Source organism: Varanus komodoensis, unplaced genomic scaffold, assembly GCF_004798865.1.
Source record: "Varanus komodoensis strain SLA01 unplaced genomic scaffold, ASM479886v1 scaffold69, whole genome shotgun sequence".
NCBI lineage: Eukaryota > Metazoa > Chordata > Lepidosauria > Squamata > Varanidae > Varanus > Varanus komodoensis.
In genome coordinates, this window is record NW_025336334.1 from 5,260 (window position 1) to 29,966 (window position 24,707).

At 42.7% G+C, this 24,707-nt stretch overlaps 1 protein-coding gene across 1 annotated transcript; it reads left to right on the forward strand.

The window, feature by feature from the left end:
• On the forward strand, positions 1–23,625 carry LOC123033940 (protein piccolo-like). Its single transcript, XM_044450903.1, has 9 exons — positions 1–53; positions 948–1,015; positions 2,618–2,832; positions 4,967–5,017; positions 8,606–8,736; positions 11,728–11,821; positions 15,122–15,193; positions 16,976–17,156; positions 23,414–23,625. Exons 1-9 carry the CDS (start codon positions 1–3, stop codon positions 23,623–23,625), a joined length of 1,077 nt encoding a protein of 358 aa, XP_044306838.1.
• Positions 23,626–24,707: the final 1,082 nt, after the last annotated feature.

Here is a 24,707-nt window from a genome sequence, read left to right on the forward strand (position 1 = left end):
ATGAAGAGGTCCAGAGTATCATCAGTCAACAGAGTGGGGAAGCAGAAATATGTGTAAGACTGTGAGTTTTTCCCCATCTTTCTGTTTCCATTGATTTTGGCTTTTCATGGCTTTTTTATTCACAATTGTTAAGGTGGAACCTTTGCTAATCTGAACATTTTAAAATTAAAAATTGATTGGTACATATATGAGAGGAGGATTTCTTTGTTCCTTATGATAAGCTGATACAAAAGGAAGAGTTAAGATAGATTCTGAGTGCAAGTCACATTCTGTTGAACTAAAGGCTAACTTCCCTGGGCTTTATGGGTGTGAATTACAAATTCTGCCTTCCTTTTGACGTCTTCTTTTGTGTGTCTGCTGGGGCTACATGTTCAGGTTCTTTTCGTAATTGGAAAAGGTCAATTGATATCTGTTTAGAAGAGTGATTAAGGGTGAAAACAAACATTATTAATCCTAGTTGAAAGAATAAAGTGGCCTTTTTTACAGTTAGAATGAGAGAATTCTAGGTTCAAATTTCAGTGCAATCACATCTACCTTGAGCAATTTCAGCATGTTGGTATGATGTAGGTTAATGATATGTAAAATGAGAAGAAAATGAATGCACAGGACTGCTGTAAATGAAAGATAATTGGTTGTAAAGCACTATGTGGGTGCTGCAAAAATCATAGGTAAGCAAATATTACATAGAAGTTATAAATCATCAAAACATTGAGGAAAGTATGTGTATTTCAGTGTAAACCTGCATTTATTCCATTAAAGATTTCACCTTAAAAGTATCATTTTTCTCAGCTCTTCAACAGCATCACAAACATGTCTCAGCCGAGAAGGGATCATGCTTGGAAGCTGTTTTCTGCCATAATTCATTTCCCATTTATCTTCCCTTATAAAGCTATGAGGATATACCAAAAGAGTTCCTTTTGTCTCAGGCTTGTCATTGCTTCTTTTAGAGATCTCAGCATGTTGTCAGATGCCGAAAATCCACAACATCTGGAATTACTTGAGCCAGGAAAGCCTGGTAAGCGAAAGCCATTTGTTTCTTTAATGTCACAGGCCACAAATTGTGATTTCTTACAGAAAAAAAAAAAGATTCAGCTACATTTAGCATGCAACATGTGGTGCAGAACATTTGCTGTAACTTGTATCTTGAATTTCGTACAAGTTGTACCATGAAAAGAAGCTGAGGATTTGCTTTTTTTTTCCCTGAGGGGAAAAAATCCAAGTTAATATTTCCTATTTCTCCTCTATGAGTGGAAAACAGTGGTCATGTTTTCCGTGAATGGAGTATTTGTTTGTATACTCTGACAACAGAATTTCCCTCCACCCTAAGGCAACAACAAAAAATCTATCACCTGTACATTGAGCCATATGATGGACTAGTGTTTCAATAATTGAAATAAAGTGTACTGATATTATTACAACTGAAAGATGGACAGAATTTTAAATTTATTTCATTATAATTATTAAGTCTGTAAAAAGCAATAAAATTACCAAGGGGCCTATATTTGGAAGATATTATCTTAGTAAAAAGAAAAGAGGGGCAAATAAGTATTTGTATGATAGAGAGGTATAAAATTACACATAGTGTGGGGAAAGAAACATACAACATAGCTGAATTGTGGGGATTCAAACTAAAGAGAAGTAAATACTTTACACAGCACCCAGTTAAACCATAGAACGAGAAGTACCAAGAGATATGGTGGCCATCAGCTTGGACAGCTTTAAAAAGGGACTGGACATATTCATGTACGATGGACTGTCAATGCAATACGTTTGTTGTGGTCCATGGCCAAACAGTTTAGAACCTACAACAGAACGAGCCATCTTAAATGCATATATTTGAGTTTTGTGTAAAGAATATAAAAATATTAAAATAAAAGCACCCTTGTACTGTTGGTCATCAATATTTCCTGTGATAAACCACGAAGAATGTGAAAATCTAGATATTCTCACCATCAACACAGGGGTGCAGAACCTCTTTCAGTCTGAGGGCCACATTCACTTTCACAGAAGCTCCTGGTATCTATTTTCCAAGGGGTGGATTGGACTGAAGGCAAAGGCAGATGGAACCAATTACAAAAAGGACAGGACCAAATATATACCCTAAGACAGCCTCAAGTGCATAGTGGCAGTAATTAAGCCTTAGGGGAGGCACTTCAACCTTTTTGAATGAGAAGAAGACCTGCGCTAATGCTGCATAACTACCAAATTGTAGACAAAGGCATGGCCTTCGAGGGAATCCCAGAGAGCCAGATGGGGACCATAAGAAGACTGGATCTGAGCTTGGGTACAGTCAAACAAAGTAAAACTTTTTTTTTTTGTATTTTTTATTCAAAAGTGTCCACCTCCATGTATTTGCCAATCATCCCAGTGCCTTTGCATTCATCCTGCCTTTCCCCCAAAAGATGCAGATACTGCCCTGGTTAAAAGTCTAGATGAAATCATTGAGTTTCATAGTTGAATTTAGTTTAAATTTCTGGGATATGTTGCTGTTGATCTTTCTTGGTTCTTGGCATTCCTTTTTGCTGAAAGAATAAGAATGTTATCAGTATGAATGGTCATGTCTGTTCCCATGCACTGATGGTTGAAAAAACCTGAATGCAAAAAAATTTGTTTCCAGTGGAGAAAACAAAGTCCCCGGGTGTTGATCCTAAGCAACTGGCTGCAGAGCTACAAAAGGTTTCTCTGCAGCAGGCCCCAATGATGGCTTCCTCGGCCATGGAAAAGGGCTCCTATGCACATTCCGGAACAGCGTCAGCCAACTCTAGCTCCATTCCAAGCCCTGGCCAGCCTGGTTCTCCTTCAGTCAGCAAGAAGCGGCACACTGGCAGCAAGGTATGGACTTCTTTTGTTTGTTTATTTCTAGTTGACCCTGTATGGATCCAGAACAAGATGGATGTATGGATGGACAGGAGGACAGATGGATGGACAGAGGGATAGACAGGAGGACAGAGAGACAGACAGAAGTACAGCAATAAGAAAATTATATATTTGAAATTGCATGGCAAGGCCCTGCTAAGAGATCTCCTGTGTTGCATTTTATGCAATAGACAACATTTCATACATATGTGATATTCCGTATGAAAACATGTGACCCTGCAGCTTTGTTGTTTTTGCTTTTTCTTCTTTATGACTTATCATTATTAGAACCTTATCACTATTAGAACATTTTAGCAATGAACAAAAGTTACTTGTACTTTTGATTTTGAGCATCACAGCCACAGTAGGACTGTCATTTCGATCCACCAAATGCATGCCTGTTTCATCATGGCCTTAAATGCTCAAAGTGCTACAGGGAGAAACCATTCATTCAACAAAGCTGCAGCATCTACAGAAAGAACTGAACAAATGAGAGTAAATTACATGGCACAGAAGGGAATGAACCTTTTGGTGCAAAGTGCCAACCACATCCTGTGAAAGCTTGTTTCTTCTTTTATCATTTGATGGATGATCATGTTACAACCCACATTATATTGGGTGTCTAATTATAAATATCCTTTGAGAGCAATTAGTTGCAAAAGAACAGGTTGCACTTTTAATTAAAAGCAGAAATCCTTAAACTACTTCCTCTGGAGTGGTCTCATTGATGCCTGCCATTTTGGGGGTTGCAACTTTGACATTGCAGTCAACCCACTAAACTGGTGGGTTGTCCTCTCCACCCACCTCAGAATAAAATTACTGTTTTTCTGCTCCTGATTTACCATTATACTAACCTTTCAAGATATATAAATTTGCTTATACACTGACGTTCCTTTTTGCTGTAACATATGGAGAGTGACAGGCCTGCTGAGATTAGTAGTCATTCGACGCTGGTTTGGCTGTGTGCTGCAAATCAGTTGCCTGCCTAGAGTGCAGTCCAGTTTGAAAGATATAGAAGTATAGGGGAGACTGTGCAAAAGCCACAGGCAATGCACAAATCTGAGTCGAATGGCCCAACCTTGGTGGGATTCAGATCACAATAGAATATGAAGCAAGCCAGGTCTACCATTGTCCAAGCAAACAGGCAGTGGTTCCAAGGGCTTGGAACCCACTTGAGGATTCAGAAGGGTATTTTACTTTTGCTTCTGGCCACTTTGATCTCTCTTTGAACTTCCAATAAGCACTTGGGCTCTTGATAGCAGCAGAAAGCAGAGACGGAGAGGCAGAGGTAGGTGCCATCCACTGGCTTCCAATCAGTGTTCTCCCTTCTACTTCCAATTGTAATCCTTTTGACAGGAGTATATGAAAAGCCTTCTGTGATTTGGGTTTAAATTGAGCAGAATTCTGCAAAAAAATGTTAACATTTCAAATAATATTTTTATTCAAAACCCCCTAAAGCCACACCTCCCAATGCTTATATCCGAACGGTGACATCTAAGGCTTTTTCTTTTTCGGTATTTGAGAATATTTCATACTTGATCTATAGTAGTATCTGACAGTATTTGATAGCTGCACATGCAGGGGTATTTAGGCTGGGATCCAAAGAATTGTCTAAGTAATACCATAAACCCAAGGGCCTTTGGAGCTCAGCTTTTCAAACTTCAGCTGCTCAGACCATTTAACAGACCACAAATGTCTGCAAAGAGGAAGAGTAAAAATTCTCATTAGGTATGCCCAGGCCTTTGGATTCATGCTATCTTACTCTGCTTTATATTTTTACACGATTTGATAGTTAAGATTTAATGGTATTTAATTTAGAGTTTGTTATTATTTTGGTGTTATCCAGTAAGATGCCAATAAACCTACAGAAGTTGAATGCTGATATTACATTCAAATTTTCTATAGTAAATGGTACTTTTTGCCAGCTTTCATTTCAGTTCTATGTTTATGTACCACCAAAATCAATAATTAGGCATTTTACCTGTGTAGACATAAGAATGCTTGCAATAATCATAATCCTAGATTCATTCTTAGAGATATTATCTAAAGTTAATAATTGATACCAATAGTATATACCTAAATTTCTGTGTTCTTTTTTTTAATATGGCAGCCCACTGAAGCATCAAAGTCTGGATCCCATCCAATAACTGGGGAAATTCAGGTAGTCTGATACTAAGTTATAGCATTTATTTTTCTATGAATGCATATGTGAAAGAAAGCTGTATAATATCATTATTCGTTTCTAGGCTACCTTGTGCGGTCTTTAAATCTACAGAAGATAATGGGCAGCACTGCAAATGTGTGAATCAATGTTAAATATAGATTTTTTAAAACCTGTTCATTTTAAGTCATGTAAGCACTGATGGCTGATAGCAATCCAATTGCTGCTTCATACAGAAAGGAAGAGTTAATATTTATTTTTAAATTCTGGTTATGTTATCTGTGTGTGTGAGTAAATTATTGTGTGGATTTTCCAATTTCTTTTCCATTTTTCCCATGCCATGATACAAAACTAAAAAGATGGTCAGGTCATACTGGAAAAGAGCAGACATCTGGTGCTCATATTATATTCCAATTATATAGTTGCATTCTGGTTGTTTTGTTTAAAGGGGCAGTTCCATTGCTGTAATTACCTGCAGTGGGAATAATTCAGTTGTTTTTAGCAGCTGGGATAAAAAGAATCACACAACTAGTTCTATTCTACACTAACCTACCATGATGACAATCAGTTTTGTAACCAAGGAGACTCCTCAAAGCTGTTTGTGAGATGATGTCAAGAGCTACCACAAAGAGAAAGCAAAGTCAAAATCCCCACTGAATATGTCTGGGTCTTTAAGCACGTTGAGGAGTTCTAGAGATTAGCAATGCACTCCTATGTGCATCTACTGGGAAGTCAATCTTATTGGCTTCAACTACAATTTACTCCCAATGAAACAAGTCTGGGATTCCAGGATAAAAGTTGCTTTTGAGGGTTCAGTCCTTTGTTTGGATCCAAAGGTAGATGAGTATGTAAGGGACACACAGATCCAAGCCACTGTCCAAAATCACGATAATAAGAAACATTGAGTGACAAAATGAAAGTGACTGGTAGCTGGTTACCAGTCAACCTGCTCTTCATTGTTACTTTTTTAAATTAATCTCCCTAGGATTCTTCATAGCTAAGGGTATATTCCTATACAGACTTACCTGAGAGTGAAACCCTCTAAGTCTAAGCTAAATAGACTTACTTCTGAATAGATAAGCATAGAATTGTACTGCATTGGCAGAAAGTAGGTGGCCATAAAATGTTTATTCCCAAGCCTTATCTGCCATGGAAAAGAGTAATACGGTTTTGCAGACATATGGGGTGCTATTAAAGGGCAGCAAATTTGTCCACATTAGAAAAAATCAAGTTGTAAGTTACTACAGCTTTCCTCTATGCTCAATACATTTTTTTTCTTCTGTAGAGTTGGCATTGTTTCTTCCTCACTTTACACACATACACAATTCTCTGTGAGCAGATTTACAAGGAGGAGGAGAAGAAAGATTTCTAGAGCTTCAAGTAGGCACACAGGGAGCAGTCCTATGCATGTTTAGACAGAAAAAAGACCTACAACTCCCTGCATTCTCCAACCAGCACAGGGGAAAGATGACACATGCGGAGAGTTGTGCCTTTGGTAAACTGAATTGTGGGGAAAAAAATTAAAAGCCACTTGGGAGATCCATCTTCTAATCCCCCCTTGGGCATGAAAGCCAAGGTCATAAGTATTATGAACCCTCATCCTGGCAGTGAGGAAAATGAGAAAATAGCTCAGCTGAATGTGGGTTGAATGTAGGTTTTGTTGAAATATGAGTTAATGCATAATCTGAACCCTGCTGAGATAACAAACCATGGTGAACACAGTTCACCATGGTTCATGGTTCATAACCCACAGTTCATAATCCAACAAGCCATGATTCTCTTCATGGGTTGGTCATGGCTTTGCTAGCACAGGTGGGTTCAGGCAACATGTTTCAACAACAACCCACACAACAACAACCACTCACACTTAACCCATTTCATTCCCTTAAGTGTAAGCTAGGTTGTTATTAGCTTATCTACAGCAGCTCTTGTAGTTATTACTTTTCCTTGGGAGCCTTTGCTGTTAAACAATCAGGAAACCCTTGACTTCTGGATCTTGTAGAAAGGGATCTCCTGTAGTCTATTCAGTCATTCTGAGAAAAGAAGCGCAAAGAAAGGTTGAGGGAGGGAAGGAAGGAAGGAAGGAAGGAAGGAAGGAAGGAAGGAAGGAAGGAAGGATTTTATGTGGAAACATTTAAACAGTTCCTTGTTTGCTCAGGGGTAATCAGCTGGGGTGGGGGCAGAGGCCAGAGGTGGCCAGGACTGTAGCTAGTGATGCTGGGGCCAAGGCAAAAATGAGTAGGGTCACACTGCTCTTACTCACTCACTCTGCTACTACCCTCCCACCGCCATCTTTCTCTTTCTGACATGACTTCCTCTCCTATCTCTCTCTTCCTATCCACCCTTTGAGGATGGACGGGTCCCTCTTGCCAGAAGTCTGTGCTGATTGCTTGCAGTGGCATTTTAAAATTAGTATGAAGGATCCATGCTGCTTAAACATGCAAGCAGCCCAGCTAAGAATTAATGTGACAAGGCAATAGCCAGGATGGAACTTTTGATGCAATATTGTGTCAGAACAGCCCACCACATGTGTATACACACACATACAAATTATTTCTTAAACTTTTCAAGGAAATATGCTTCCATTCCTTTTATCCTGAAAGAAAGATTAACTTCCCTGCTTGAAATTAGTTCTTTGTGAGATTCATTTAGGAAAGCTGCATCAGTGAATTTTAGTGTCAGAGAACAGTAGAAAGGTGTCATGCCTAACAGCTCGACAGAGATTGACACGCGAGGAAGGGGCAGAAGCTCACAGTGAGAGTCAGGCGTTACAACAAGGAGACTAGCACTTGGTGCCCAGTGTCCAAACGGCCCCCCGCAACCTGTCTCTGAGGCCTCCTCGCAAGTAGCTTCCCCGCAACCTGGCTCAGAGTTGTTGGAGCAGGGTGCACCTTCCCTTCCTGAAGACTCCGAGGTGGTTGAACAAGCTGCCCCCACACCCCGACTCTGAAGCTGCTGGGCTGGGTCCTGGAGAACAGGAAGACGTAACAGGAAATCTACAGAACGCTCAACTTTGAAGAAGATTAAGCAGGCTACGCCATTTGGAAAGACAGGAGAGAAGTTTGTCCCACCTACACACGGAGAGGCATGAGAGACGTTTAAGATCCATGTGTCTTTCTCCTTCCTAGTTCAGAAAGGAGGGGGCAACTGAGATGCGAGGAGCTCGTTGCCAGAGTTTATCTGTTACATCATAAATCTTGTAGTGAATAGCAATAAAAGTGTTTAGTTTTATCGCCAGCTGCTGTGTGAGTTAATTGGGGAGGTGAGTAGCTTGTTCAACCACCTCAGAGTCTTCAGGAGGGGAAGGTGCACCCTGCTCCAACAACTCTGAGCCAGGTTGCGGGGAAGCTTCTCACGAGGAGGCCTCAGAGACAGGTTGCAGGGGGGCCGTTTGGACACTGGGCACCAAGTACAAATCTCCTTGTTGTAACGCCTGACTCTCACTGTGAGCTTCTGCCCCTTCCTTGTATGTCAACATCTCTGTCGAGCCGTTAGGCACGACAAAAGGTGTAATAAAAACAATACGTTACAGTGGCATTATTTTGATTAATGTGGAAACCGACTGACACCAACTAATGTTCTCCTTAGCTTCAAATCAACTATGACAAGCACCTTGGTAATCTAATCATTCACATTCTTCAAGCAAGAAACCTTGCTCCCCGGGACAACAATGGCTATTCTGATCCTTTTGTCAAAGTCTACCTTCTACCTGGAAGAGGGTAAGTGGAGAGGATATTTCCACCCCTGCCCCCCATTAAAGACTTTTTTCCATGAGACATTTATTGTGCATTTGTGATTCTTTACAGTTGTTTTTGGGTTCATTGGGCAATGTTACGATTATCCATGGAGACGAGGGGAAGGGTCTAAGCTCCTTGTAATCCTCATCAAGACCCATTGTTTCCTCCCTGCTATAACAGAGGATCACTGGTAGGGTTGGAGGGAGTGACATTACAAACTCTCCCTTTTTACCAGCCATCATGATGAAGGTTACTGGATATATGAATGTGTAAGCAGGAAAATGTTTATGTATATGAATGAATGAGATTGTGTTTCTGTGTGTGAGAGAGAGAATGAGTGCATGCATCAAAACAAATGTGAATACAGAGGTGCAGCCCGAGTCATCACCTTTCCTGCAAAAGGTTGCCCATCTCTGCCTTATTGCAGTCAAAGCAGGATCAAACTGTAGTTTAATATTCTAGTTAAGGAATTATCTGTGCTTTGAAGGCACTAGAGTTTCCTACTGTCAGACATGACTGGAAATTGCAGCTTGTTCTAAACCATTCAGAAAAGCTCTAAATAGCCTCCTTGAAGGAAGGAAGGATGAGGACCACATGGGTCTGAGAACTGCACCTTGCAGTGCTACAGACTAATAGTTTTTCTGAATTATGACTAGATGGCTAATAGATATTGTTGAGGAGTTTTCCATGCTGAATTACCTAAGCTGCTTAATGTTTCTATTTCTGCCAATTCTGATCATAACTCTGTGCTCTCATGAACTCTTTTAAATATCTTCTTTCCCTGGATTTTCTTTTCTTCTGCTTCCTGTATTGTTCCACCGCTGTTCAATACAACTTTTCTTCATTGGGTCCTTGCAGCCAAGTTATGGTTGTCCAGAATGCAAGGTACAGTGCATTATCCTTCAGCTGATTCTCTCTCAGCTTCTGTGCATGAAACAGCCAGATTCCTGTATGTGTAACTAAAGGTTTTACAAATTTCCAGTGGACTGTGTAGTGGGTGACAAAATTATATTTCCTTCAAGGGTGGCTTTGCTGCTCAGGGCTGTGAAAACGAAAAATCTAAAATGAGTAACAAATTGGTGCATTGACTTCTTAGTACAGAGGGAAAAAATTGGTAGTTACTTCAGGGATTGCAGATAGTGTCCCTTCCTTTCAAATATGTAGAAATAATGCAATGTGATCTCATCTTATAGTAATTATTTATTGATTCACCTGCCCTAAGTGTGAGCAAAGCCCACCTGAGAAATGTGGTTGATCTTATCTAAACTCTGTTGGCTTCTTTTGACATAGTCCAGATGATCCGCCTGAGGGAAGGTCTCCAAATTTTCTTTAAATTTAACTGGGGGCAAAATGAAGGTAGAGATGTGTTGAAGCACTTACAAGGAACACTGGACCCATTACTTTTCCCAGGTTTTGTTCAGATGCTTTGACTCAGAGAAAGCCCCTAATTCCCTTTCACTGTTTCTTTTGATGGAATTTCAATAGCAACTCAGTCTAATTCTGCTACAAATCCTATACAATGCATGCAGCTCTCTTTAATCAGTTTCCTTTGCAAAACATTTCTATATCTGATAAGCTTATATACTTGACAGTAAATGTGCATAGGCAAATCCTTGAGAAGAATGTTCACTTTGTACGCCACTTGAAACTTTCTTTCTCTCTGGGATTTGATTTTTTTTTTTTTTTTTTTTTTTTTGTGGTTCCTCCTATCCGTTGCCAGTACTGCAATATATGCATGTCATTGCTAGATAAACTGTGATTTTCCTCCAACTAATAGTAGCTGTAACTTCAGTAAAACATACCTTACATTTGAGCTGCCATGAGTAGCATGGATGGCACCATTTGGCTTTAACCGATGCCAACCATATTCTTCTGGTGTACAACATCTGCCTCAATTTTCTGGCTCTCCATAAAGTCATGGCATCCTTCTAGACAGAGTGTTGCTGCCAAGAGCAGAGCTGTCTTATCAGAGGTCACTTTAGTTGCCAAATGACAAGAGACACCAGCTTCAAAATGCCCCATTCCATGCAGTGACAGGTCTCCTTCAACGCAGTGACAATCTGTGGAAGGTAATGTGAAACAATCTATCCTAAAATATGGCTGTGATAAAAGTGGGGTAGGGGAGACAACAGCCAGTACCTCAGCCAACATTCCATTTTCCTTAAAATGATGACCTGTTTAGGCTCTGAAAATAACACCTCTTTGCATTTTTAAGCTAACTTTCACTATATGAAGCAAATCTTAATATGGGATGCTTAATCAGTTCAAAAGGAGCTGGAATGCCGTGTGTGTGACCTGCTACCAATGTCCTGCGGTGGCAAAGGAATCTGTATGGGTTTGTCATTTGTTCTGCTTTCAAGGCACCTGGAACACAATAAATTATGTTAGGAATCAGATAATTCAGCAAAACCTCTGGAATGGCCTATAGAAAAACAGCCCTGTTTGGCTTCCACTCTTGCTTTAAAGGATCAATATTGAATTAGGGTTTCTATCATTAAAAGGATATTGTTTGTACTGGAGTTTCCCTTTCAAGTTTTTCAGGGATAATTCTCTGATGATTAAAGATGAGAAAATAGAACAATGGTTTAAACTCATCTCAGACTGATAGTCAGAAGGAAGTTTTTCAAGAAAGCCGATATATCACAGTTCAGCCTTAAAATGGGAACTGCTGCAGCAAAAGACAGAAACAATTTGTAAATGCAACAAATGCAACAATTTGTGGTGTTGTCAGTTGGTTAAAAAGTTTCTTAGTAGGCAGGATTCAGAAATTTAATTTTCAAAGACTGGACTGGGAGGATGTTCAGCAGCAGAATGTTATAATCTACGCTGAAGCAGGTTTACCGTCTTTATACTGTGCCAGCCTGAACGACTGGTTTATTTATTTTTATCATATGCATTGAAATTGTTTCTACAATGGAACTGGTGGAAACAAGTAGAAGTAATGACACGTTCTGTTCCTTTCTTGTTTTTCAGCATTGAGAACAAGAGGAGGACAAAGTATGCACAGAAGAGCTTGAATCCTGAATGGAACCAGACAGTCATTTATAAAAATATCTCCATGGAGCAGGTGCGTGAATATTCTGTTCCAGGTGTGACCAAATGCTGCTCCTGGCTCAGGAGCAATTCAAGAAAGTGAACGCTCTATATAATCATGTCCCACACACCTCAAGAGTCTTTCTTTTGCTCCGGCTTCTCCTCCTGGCATGGACAAGAGAGCTATCTTCTCAAAGCTGAAACAGAGGGAGAGGAACATGGGTAGAGAAAACTGTGAGTTTCAACTTGGGAGAAAGACTGTCTCCATCAGAACTGCCTAGAGGCATAACATGGGTTTCCCCTGCTCTAATGCAGCTTGCCAGTTCCCCCAGCTCATCCTAATTTCAGGTCTGCTTGCCTGACTGGCAGCCAGTATCTCACACACAAACATGAAAAAGGCTGCATTGCTACAGGATGAGAAACAGGAGGTTTAAATTGTACATGGACCCCCAAATTAATTTCAAATTTAAGTTAAATTTCTTTGGCAACTCTAGCACTGGGCATCCTTTTTCAGGACAGATTTTTTTTAATGGAAGCAATGATGGCTATGAGGGGCAAGGGGATTGGTTTGTGGATCCTCCCTTCCAAGGTCAGAGTGCTTGGAAGTGTCCTTCAGACACTGTCTACAGGCCAGAGAATGATTAGCTATTACAATGACAGCACATTCACTGAAGTTTGGAAAAAAGTTAAAGGATGCCTCCAATAATTAGTTCGAGTTAATTCTGATGCATGTGGCCACTTCATAATGAATGGAATTGATAATGCATTGTTAAAATGCATTTAGAAGCTTCATAAAATGCTAGTGTTGCCTGTTTAAAAATAAGTCCTCTTTGCACCTGTATACATTTAGAAACAGCAAGAGCCTAAGGTGCTGTTCCACCTCTCTTCCCACCCTACTTGCCTATGATAATGCTGGAATCTGGCAGGCTATGGCCAGCAAGGGAAAAAAATAAGCGAAAGGGCAAGTGGAATAAAGGAAATTTCCAAAGCTAGCTGACAGGAAAGTAGCCTTGGAAGCCAGCATGGTTGTGCAAGGAGAGTCCGATGTCCATGGACACAGGGCCAGCAGAATGCTCAATGCAGGGGTTGGGGACCAAGAGTGTGGCTTCTCTATATGATAGTCACATGATGCACCCCTGAAAAACTTTAGTGGCTCTGAGAAGCAGGCACAGCATCAGATGAAGAACTCTGTACTCTTCTTGGGCCTTGGAATAGTTGAAGAAACTTTCTGTGCCATAGCCTAGGTAAAGCTGTACCAGGGGATGGGCTGGAGAACCTCTAGTCCTCCTGAGGTTCTGATCTGACCCTCAGGAGCCACCTCCTTTACCCAAACAACTGTTCAGTTTGTTCAGTTTTCCTCACATTCTAAAAGGTTGAAATACATCACTTAAGCCTCAGTCACTGGCAGTGGACATTTTAAGCTGCAGTATGCTGACACTTACCATATTTTGGCCCTGTTCCTTTTGCATTGGGTCCACCCTCTTAGCCTTCAGCTTTGCCCATTACTGGAAAATGGCCTTAGGAGCTTCTCCAAAAATTAATCCACTCCTTTGGCTGAAAGACATTCCCCATACACTGACTAAAACAAGAGGGGGTGTGGTGAGGTGCGTTATATGTGGCTACAGCCCTTCCAGATCTTCTCCATCTAGTAACTCTAGGAAAATAAGCAGGTGATGTGATGAAGCACGTTCAGCATTACCTTATGTGTGCAATCAGCAACTAAGGACATTGTGCAGAATAGAAATACTGAGCACATCAACATCACAAAGCATGTTTTACCAGTCAACACTGGCGAGATACAGCTGAACAGCAGGCACCTACCTTCTATGATATTTCGCTATTGCCAAACCTCCAGTCAAGAGGCCCTAAGAAAGCAATTTGAAAGTTTCTTACAGATGCTGATATGGAATCTCTGTCATGTTCACATGTTATTTCTGTGCAGGCTGTTTACATGGTGAATAAGGAACGGTTCTGTGTGCCCTGTCTCCAAGGTGGTTCCTTCGATGGGCTCTAGGGGCAGTCTACTCACATGGTCTCCAACGTGCAAAGTGATGCGCATGCATAATCTTGGCTTTGCTGACAGCCACACAGAACATGGTGCTAGTCCAGCAATGCTGCACTGGGGGATTGGGGAACAAGCAACATAGCCCCATTCCTGCTTTACCAGATGAACGTCCTGCATAGAAGCCATGTATGAATAAGACTTCTGTTGCAAATCTGTTTAATATCTAGAATTTGAAAAGACTGAGGAGTTAAAAGGGAACAGTTGAAAAAGTTATTGAAGTGAATAATAGTGTCATTTTCTGTATATCTTATATTCAGCAGGCTTTGCCAGTTACAGCCTGAAAATACTGCCCTTCCCTTTTAAATATGATGAGATAAAATTTGAGAATAAGCAGAAGGGTACGATGTTTTAGAGGATGTTTTAGAGGATGGACCTATGTGTGGAGCTGGTGCACCAAGCCCCTCCCCGCCATGTTGTTCTAGATAGCCCATCCAAATGCACATAGGCCAAAGCTAAGCAATCAATTCCTGGGTTTTGCCTGGGGAACCATTTGTGAAATTTGGTCTATGTACACAGGATTGTACATCATGTGTAGTCCTCATTTTGACAGGTTGCCCTCTTGTGGATTGTGGACTTGAGCCCAGCATGCCATTCCATGCAAAGGACTGGATCAGATCCCTGTGTATTATCCACCCAGGCCCTGTCTTCTTGAACTGTACAACAAGAGATGTCCCTATTTACTGAAACAGCATTTGGAACAGCTCAAATGTCAATAGTTATCTTTTTGACAAATGTTATGCAATGTAGCTGGCTATCTGCAGAATCCTTTTAATCCTCCCATCAGGAGGCATCAATATGCTCTCCCCTAACCTAAAATAAAGTGGGAAGGCGATCTCTACAGCCCTATCAGAATGTTTTTATAAAGGTACTCAGCCGTACCTAACTGTGAATACCAGTGCATTCTGCCTTTGCCTAAAACAGAGTAATACCTACTCACTGGTGCTGAGTGCTTCAGGAAGACAGATAGATGCTATCAACTTTTTAAAGTCACAGTGTGGACTTTCTATTGGGAGCACAGCCAAGCTTGGGCAAATAGCACAAGTCCTACAAAACCTAGGCTGAGCTCATCCGGCTTGATATCAAAATTCAGCTTTACCTGAAATGAATTTTCCAAGTCCAAGATTGATGGGAGGACGATAATTGCCAGACGGTCATATTGAAAAAGAACAGGGCCACAGGCAGGTGGCAACAGGCAGAGCATGGTTTATGGATTGGATGCCAAATTCAAAATGTCAATTGAAATTAATTATCTTTTGATTTTAACTGCAGCTGAAGAAGAAAACCCTGGAAGTTACTGTCTGGGACTATGACAGATTCTCTTCAAATGACTTCCTTGGTGAGGTGAGTACCTCATTTTTTCTTGCTTTCCTGTATTCTCTCACCCAGCATGATGGTCAGTAAAAGATAAACACATGATACATTTCTTATCCAGAGAGCAATTCTGGTATTTTCTAGGGTTCTGCAAAGAAGGGAGTAAGATCACAAATATAATCAGCAACAATGCCTATAGGATTCCTCCAGTCACTACCATTGCAAAAATTGCTGCTCAATTTGGCTAAGCTCAGACATCATGCTAAACCATGTTTAATGGAGCTTAACTGTGGTTTGATGTGATGCTTGAATTGATACCATAGTTTGTATGCAGATGGTAGAAACAATAAGAAACAAAGGTTTGAAGTAGACTTGCAAAGCTCAGGGTAACATTGTCTCAGGATACTGAATTGATTGGCTACAGTTATAGCCAATATTTGCAAAACCCACCTTTTCTGTGAAGTTCTTTTAACTCCCCAGAGAGGTCCGCCTGGCGCCATCACTATGTTTTTCAGCACCAGGCTAAGACCTTTTTATTTAAAACTTATTTTAATTGGTAATTTATTGTATTTATAGGATTAAAAAAAATTTTAAGCCAAGATGTCACCGGGGTTTTTAATTTTAATTGTTTAATTGTTATATTTATATGTTTTATTTATGTTGTGAGCCACCCCGAGGCTTTGTTGTGATGGGGGTGGCATAGAAGTGTTTTAAATAAATAAATAAATAAATAAATAAATAAATAAAATAACTTGTCCTCTCCACCTATAGAAACCAATCCTAAGTATATGTAGGGTCTATCGTGGTCATTTCTCCCTGATACTTTGTCTTGTGCTCCCACTGTTATCTCCCTCTCTGTCAAAATGTAGTCTGAAAACTCAAAACAGGGACATATTACTACCACTCTATACAACTCTGGTGCACCCTCAACTGGAGTATTGTGGTCCCTCATTACAGGAAGGATATAGCCAGGTTAGAGTCAGTGCAGCGCAGGGCCACAAGGTTGGTGGCTGGTTTGCAGGGGATGGGGTATGAGGCGAGACTGAGGGAACTGGGTCGCTTCAGCCTGGAGAAGAGGAGACTCAGAGGGGATCTGTTGGCGACATACAGGTATGTGAGGGGATGTCACGTGGAGATGGGTAGAGACCTGTTCTCCCCTGCAGAGGAAGGCAGGATGCGCTCCAACAGAGCAAAGCTCAGGGAACCAAGGTTCCATTTACATGCCAGGAAGCACTTCCTGACAGTCAGGACCCCAAGGGTGTGGAATGGGCTTCCATGAGAGGTCGTTGAGGCCCCATCTGTGAGGGTGTTCGAAGATAGGCTGGACATGCACATGATGGGCATGTCGTGAGCGGAGTCAGCTGGAGCCGGGGGTCAGACTAGATGGCCCGGGAGACCCCTTCTGACTCACTCTGTTTCTTTGTTTCTGTGTCTTCTTGCTTATGCTCCCTTGTATATGCCAGGTACACAAATGGAGCAGCGATTATTTTGAGGACAACAATGACAATGGCAACAACCAGTTAGTCTCCAAACACTGATCTCCAAGGCCAAATGTGGAAAAACTAGGACAAAAAAACCTCCTTCTGAAACTGCCTTTGTCATCGTATAGCCATTTTATGACTTTGCAGTGCACCACGTCCATGTTTATATATTGTGAATGCCTTTGTCCTGGTATGCAGGATATATTTTGCAGAGCCTGTTCACATACTGCTCCATCTTGAGCAGAGATGCACACACGTTCATCAGATCAGGATCAGGTTCCTTACACCTCTGGATTTTATTAACTTGTTTACTCTCTGTCTGACCACATAGGCATTAATTGAACTGTCTAGTGCCTCTCAACTGGACAATACTCCACGGTGGTATGCTCTGAAGGAACAGAGTGAAAGCATTGATCATGGGAAATCCTATTCTGGGCAGAGCACCCAGCAGTCCCCAAAACCATCCGTCATCAAGAGCCGAAGCCATGGCATTTTCCCTGACCCATCAAAGGGTAGGAGATTGTTAGCTCATCCATGTGTGTGTTTGTGTCTGTTTTCCCAAGAAACACCAACTTGTCACCCCGCCATGTCAGTATGCTGTGCGTCTCTCCCACCCCGCCATTGAGAGTCAATTATGAGGTAGGGTATTGACGTGCTGCATATCAGATCCTCTGGACTGCCCCAGTTCACCTAACTGGATGGAAAGGACCTCTCAGAGAGAAAAAGATGCTGAGTGGTGGCACTTCCATTTCTCTTGTAATGCAATATCGCCCTGGTAGTGAAGGAGGGCTGTTTATTGCTCTCATGGATGCCCACCCCACCTCCCAGTAAGCCTCCCAATTTGTTGGACTGACATCATTTGCTGAGAGGGAACCACCAAGCCAAGGCAGAACACTGTCCCCGACCCACTGGGGGGCCCTTGGACATGTAAGCAGCAGAACAGTGGGCCACCGCAGTAGGATCAATCCCAAAGGGCATGCATCACTTTGGCTCACCTCTTTGAGACTCTGGGAGAAAGGCACTGATTTTTTTTCTCCTTTACTGTCTCTCTTTGTGTGTGTGTGTGTGTGTTTGTCTGCTTGGTTTTTTACTGTAATCTGTTGTGTATGGTGGAGGTGTTGCTAGGTGAGAGTATGTGTCACCTGTTAACTGAGCTCTATCTGTTACGCCATGCGGGTTTATGAGTTGCTGTCTAGCTTGGATGGCAGACCAGGGCTGGGCTTTGGGTCCTAGAGATGCTCCTTCTGGACAGGTATCAAGCTGAGATTCCTTCTAGGCAAGAGCTAGCAGGGAGAGATGTCTGTAAGACTCCACGTGAGAGATGGGGTGAGTGTTAACTACTGGAAGTAGGTAGGAATGACTAGGAAATACATGCTCTGGTTGTTCTCCATGTTGTTTGATGGGTTAGCAAGCCTGATGTCACACACATGACTGGCTGCAACAACAAATGATAATTTTTATTGTGCTGGTTTGACTGTGAGAGACTGGCTAGATGAAGAGTATATGAGGTTCTGAGTGCCTGTGTGCTTGCATTGTGAGTGTGCACTGAGAGTTTGGTGTACTAAGAAATGCTTGGTATGCTTAGAAAACCCAGATTTGAGGACCCATGGAAGTGTTCATGATTTGGGGCAGAAGGAGATATTGCAAGAGAAGAGATTTGAGACATCAGAATTGAATGGTTTGTAGAGTTTTATGAATTGTTTCCTTCTCTCCAGCTGCCACCCCTCCCCCCCCCCCCACACACACACACATGAACACGCACTTGTGCCTGGTAATTCATCCTTGGATCCCTCCTGCCATTTGGCACTATTTGTCACCAGATTGGTCTGCAATAAGTTTGCACACATTTACAATTTAATCAAGATGGGAGGGATGATCAGACAAGTATTATTGAGACTTGGCTGAGTGAGCTGGGTGGAGTTGATCTGACCCAGTTCTGCTCACCTGAGTACTCAGTGTAACACAAATCCTTGAGGACTGGAACCATCCAGGTTTTCAGAACTTCCATTCCTCTCATCAGGATACCATTCCACCTGTCTGACTGGAATCTACACATTTGTGGGCTCAGTTAGTGTGATCTCTCTGCCCACTTGCCCAATTTTGAGGTGTGAATTCATATGAAGGGACTGTGGATTCTGTGCATGTGGTAGCAGTTAAACATTCTTTCTGTTCATTGCAGGATGCAGTGTAAATTTCAGCAGCCTCTTTAACTGTAGCCTTCGCATATTTTGAAGCATATGTGAAAAGGACTTAATACACTTATGCTGCCCAATGTCCTCCCTGAGATGGTCTCAAGTGTGGTCTTGGAGGAACCCAGGAGAGTGGTTCTGGATTACTTCAGTTAACATAATTGAGGCTGTCTCTGGAGCTCCAGCTTAGGGCTTCATGGCCTCCATGACACCCATGGAGGTGTTCAGTTTGTTATCAGCCCAACACAGGAAGCAAGGAATAAACTTGTCTCTGAGCTGTGAAATGAAAAGTCTGAAATGGGTGTGGAGGTAGTTTCCAAGTAAACCAGTTGTCATGGACAGATTATTTCCTAGTAAGATTTAACTTCACCCTTGAAGGGTTCAGAAGTAATCATTCAGATGATCCACCCTAGGAGATTGCTGGCATCCAATGGATTGGTGAACAGCCTTGGAAAATTCCCAGTGGAAGAATCTAGGCAGAAACTCTTGGGGAATTCCGATTATCTATGTCCATTACAATCTGAGTTTTGACATGGTTATGGGACTAAATCAGGTTTCATCGCCCTTATGGATAACTTCTATTGAGTGTGGCCCTGTTAATTTTGTTTTTTTTTATCATGGATTTTTGATACTACCAACCATGATCTAGTGATGCTAGATAGGGAAGGGAGGCTGACAGCCACACAACACATGAGTCAGCAGTGTGATGCGGTGGTCAAGAGGGCGAACGCCACCCTTGGTTGCATTGCCAGAAATGTGGCTTCTAGTTCGAGAGAGGTATTACTACCACTCTGTACGACTCTGGTGCGCCCGCAACTGGAGTACTGTGCTCAGTTTTGGGCCCCTCATTACAGAAAGGATATAGCCAGGTTAGAGTCAGTGCAGCGCAGGGCCACAAGGTTGGTGGCCGCTTTGCAGGGGATGGGGTATGAGGCAAGACTGAGGGAACTGGGTCTCTTCAGCCTGGCGCAGAGGAGACTCAGAGGGACATACAGGTATGTGAGGGGATGTCACACGGAGATGGGTAGAGACCTGTTCTCCCCTGCAGAGGAAGGCAGGATGCGCTCCAATGGAGCAAAGCTCAGGGAGCCAAGGTTCCATTTAGATGTCAGGAAGCACTTCCTGACAGTTAGGAACCTGAGGATGTGGAATGGGCTTCCACGAGAGGTCATTGACGTCCCATCGGTGTGGATGTTCAAAGATATGCTGGACATGCGCATGTTGGGCATGTCGTGAGCAGAGCCGGCTGGAGCGGGGGGTCAGACTAGATCGCCCGGGAGGCCCCTTCTGATTCGCTCTGTTTCTATGTTTCCGTAGTATCCTCCTGGATTGACTCTTTAGGTTGGACATTGGAGTCAATTGCAGAGAATAATATTGGATATCTAATCCTTTTCCCACTACCCCAGCATTTTAGCTATAGTTCATGAAGGTACAATCTTGTCCCCAGTGTTAGGTGTTAAGCATATATATCAGCCTTCCCCAACCTTGTGCCTTCCAGGCACATTAAGGACTGCAACAGCCAGAATTCCCAGTCAGTGGCCCTGCTGGATGGGGATTCTGGGAGTTGCAGTCCAAATGCCCCTGAAGGCCACCAGATTAGGGAAGGCTGATCTATATGATGCCACCGGAAGTAGTCCTTAGGGAATATAGAACGAATTGTTATCTGTGTGCTGATGACACACCACTCTATCTCCCTGTGACATCTGAATTTGGTGAGGCTGTGCAAGTCCTGAATTAGTTGCTGAACTGGGCTAGATGAGGGACAATAAACTGAAGCCACAGAAGCACTGTGGCTGAGTGATTCCTGGGTCTGGTAATAGACTTTTCACCCATCCTGGATGGGGCTGCACTCCCTTCGAAAGATCAGCTTCATAATCAAGAGGTGCTCCCAGAGCCTTGCTGTTGCTGGAAGCCCAGTGGTGGCTCAAAGTACAGTGGTACCTTGGCTCACGAACTTAGTCCATTCAAGGACTCTGGTCGTGATCCAAATTGTTTGTGAGCCAAGTTAAATTTCCCCATAACATTCAATGTAAATAAGGTTAATCCGTTCTGTAACTATTTTGTTTTAGTCAGAAAACTGAAGCGAAGTGACAAAGAACAACAAAGATCCCGGCCATCTCCCCCGCCCCCCACCCCAAGCATGATCCCGGCCATCTCCCTGCCCCCCTCAGCACAACCACGATCACGTCCATCATCCCTGCACGTGCCCGTCATCCCGGCGCACTGGGGGCGGGGGGGGGGAGAGAGACAGGTGTGTACACAGGCGCACTGGGGGGGGATGGGCGCGATCGTACTGGGGGGGGAGATGGCTGAGATTATGGTTGTGCTCATGCAGGAAAGACAGGCACAATCACAGGGGCACTCCTGCAGGAAAGATGGGCTCAATCTCAGCCATTTCCCCTCACCCCCAGCACAATCGCAGCCATTTCCCCACTTGGGCGGGTGGGGAGATGGCCACAATCACAGTCTCTACCCAATGCAGAGTTCGCAACCTGAGTCAACATTTTTATGAAATTTTTGTTTGTGACCTGATTTGGTTGTGAACTGAGGCATTTGTGAGCTGAGGTACCGCTGTACCTTTTCTGGCTTCTCCTCGACAGGGATAGCCTGGCCACTAGTAACCTCAAGACTGGACTAGCATAATCAATGTATTCTATGTGAGGCTGCCTGGAGGTAGAGCAGAATTCAGCAATTCCACTGTTGTCAGGAGTTGTCCCATTTCAGCATGTATCTCCTTTGGAAGTTACATTGAGGTCTGCTGCTTTTGCTCTTGTCTCCACCTGCTACTGGAATGTAACGTGCAAGAACCTTTCTGAAATCGAATGCAGCCCTCAGTTTGGAAGAGGTCCTGTTCCCATGCTGTAGCACATGATGAAGGAGGGAAGGATAGATGGACATGGTACTCATCCATAGAAGCTGTGTGTACAGTGAGAGAGGAACCAGTTCATACTGGTAAAGGGAGTCCCACATTAGTGCTTTGAACATTGAACCCATTTCACTAATGCCTGGTATTCTTATTGCTACAGTCATTCTGTGGCCTCTGGACAGAGACAGTATGGTAATAAAGCCTACCCACCTGAAGTTTTACTGTCAGGGATCTAATTAACTTTGAACAGATATTTATCAACAGGCTGACTGACTCAGCTTCTGGAAGTTAGAAATCCCTTCTGAGCTGAGTCTAGACAGCTTTCATTAATTCAGAATTGCAGAGTCACCTGCCAAAGCCAAAATAAATTAGACAAAATTGGTTCTTTTCTCTCATTTCACTGGGTTTTGTTTTCAAAATAAAGCAACATCTCTTATATAAAATCATAAGAAGAAGAAGATATTGAAATATATATTTACTGAAGCATGCAGTTTAAAAAAATCTGCCTGGCCTTATTCCCAAATCTCCTTGAGCAATTTCCCATAACAGGGTAACACCCCTGGGAATTCTACCCATGCACTGGGCACAAAATTCCCCTGTGCCTGACAGATGATGATCAGGCACAGTAAGGAGAATTGGCCCTCTTCCCCTTCCTTTCCCCTCCCTTCCCTCTCAGTCTTCCAGCAGTCCCCTAGGAACACAGAGAGAGTAGGACAATAGTAGTAGCCAAAAGTTTGCACTTCGGGGCAGCTTCCATCTGCTTCCCCTCCTGCACTCCTGCCAATGCGAGAAAGCAGGACTTGGTAGTCAGCTGAGCAAAGGGCATGGGCAGCCTCCATGCTCCTCAGCTGCAGCAAACCATGACTGAGTAGCAGACAAGGGGCTGCAAATTCAAGTGCTTCTCCTTGAGAGGAGTCTTGGCTTACCTCACTGTCCTGGCCGGCAGTCACCTTGTCCTCAGAAGTTATGATTCCTATGGTGCCACATCACCTGGAGAGGGGGACAAGCTGCTGTCTCCCCCATAGACTTTCTCAAGAAAAGAAGAGGCATGAGGGGCAAGCACTGGGAAGGGAAGCTTCCCACCCATTCCCCTTTTACCTACTGGGGGTGCCCAGCCAATGTTGTTGCATCAGGTGGGATGCAGCTCCTTGGCCTCATTTACTCATGAGGAAGCAAAACCAAGCAGCGGTTCTTCTGCCCCATGCCCCCTCAGCAGCATTTTTGCTCCTCTGGCAAAAAGGGGCTATTTTACTTTGGGCTTTATAAGCCACCATGGGTTATCATGCTGTCTGAAACCATCCATTGAAATTTAAGGCCATTGAGGCTGTAGAGCCAAAAGCCCATCCAAAGTTGCACACCTGACTCTGCTGAAAAGCATCTTCCTCTCTCATGCATCCCCTTTTTTAGTCTTTCTTCTTTTTGCCCAAAAGACTACCATGTCCCCAGTTTTCCACAACAGCAAAGCATTTTCAGTTATTAGCCTTCCCTTGTCTGTGGTGCTATCCAGCCAACTCTTACAGGAAGCAGTAGAGAGAAACACACTGTGAAATTTTTGAGGAAAATCCCAACTCCTGCTTCATCCTGGGATCCATTTACTTACATGCATCCAAGGTCCGCTGGGCCATATAAACTGGGATGACATGAGTAACTATTATACAATCAAGGGAAATAATCAATGCAAGATATCAAACTTTCTGTTTTCCCCACCTACCAGACATGCAGGTGCCCACCATTGAAAAGTCCCACAGCAGTCCAGGAAGCTCCAAATCTTCTTCTGAAGGACACCTGCGCTCTCACGGACCATCCCGCAGCCAAAGCAAAACCAGCGTCACTCAAACTCACCTTGAAGATGCTGGGGCGGCCATCGCTGCTGCTGAAGCAGCTGTCCAACAGCTCCGCCTTCAACCAAGTAAAAGACGCAAATAAAATTCCTCAGCATGGCAGCTTAATGTTCATCTGTTGCCTTCCTCTCCCTTCCCACCCCGCCCCCGTCCTTCCTCTGCTGAGCTTTTCTTTCTGCTCTTAGCACATTGTGTGTTCCGCCTGTTCAGTATTCTCTCTGTGTGTAAGTACTTGTAAATGCGATACCTTCTTCCTATTTAGAAATCCCCTTTTATTTACATAGAATGCAATGAAACTGGCTGTTTCACAACTCCTGTCTCCTCCGTTTGTTCAATGTACCCCACATCTTGTTTTGTTGCTTTGGTGCCACTAGGTGCCTCAACCACAATTCAAACTTCCCATGGTTGGTTTCTAATCTCCCAGTAAGATTAGACAGTTTACCTAGGAAAGCCAATTGCTAAATTAGAAAGCAATGAGAAAGACATATTGGGCAGTGTCACTATTTGGGACCCAAAAGTCTAAAGGCCATGAGACTTTACTTAAATGGGTTTGTTTTGTACTGGTAAATGTTGATGATTTTACTCTTTTGGCAGTATTATTAAAAACAACAACCTTGAGATGTTTGCTAAACCAACAGCATTATGGTAGTACATGCAAACAAAACAATATAGACTTTACAGAGGAAATTGGATATTGGTAATGTTAACAACAATATCATTAGCTTAGCTGGGGTCTGCATTAATCATGGGCAGGAGAGATTTTTTTTTTTTTTTTTTTTTTTGTTACACTGTGGAGAGGTTTAACAATTGCAACTCTTCTGTAACCCTCCATGTGCAGATCCTCCTTTCACGGAATTACAGTTTGAGGATTTAGTCACTGACAAATTAATATAATCCAGCTGTGGGATCATTGTGTTTGCCTTCATGATTATTTGGTGTGTCATGCAGTCACTGCCACATAATGCAGAACGCAGGAGTAAAATCCCCTCCGTCTTCTTCATCCTTTTTTAATTAAAAGGAAACAGCCAGTTTAAGTACCCTTTTAATGCTGTGCATGTGATGTCTCTTTGGTGTTCAAAGACACTTACCTATTTAAATACAGAAAAGAGAATCCCCCACTTCTGTTTGCATGACTAACATTTAAGCTGGTTCCATCTGAGGATACAT

Coding starts and splice junctions, on each gene's coding strand:
- LOC123033940 (XM_044450903.1), top strand. CDS start 1: ATGAAGAGGTCCAGAGTATCATCAGTCAACAGAGTGGGGAAGCAGAAA. Junction 8,737..11,727: donor TACCTTCTACCTGGAAGAGG/GTAAGTGGAGAG, acceptor CTTGTTTTTCAG/CATTGAGAACAAGAGGAGGA. Junction 17,157..23,413: donor TTTCCCTGACCCATCAAAGG/GTAGGAGATTGT, acceptor CCCACCTACCAG/ACATGCAGGTGCCCACCATT.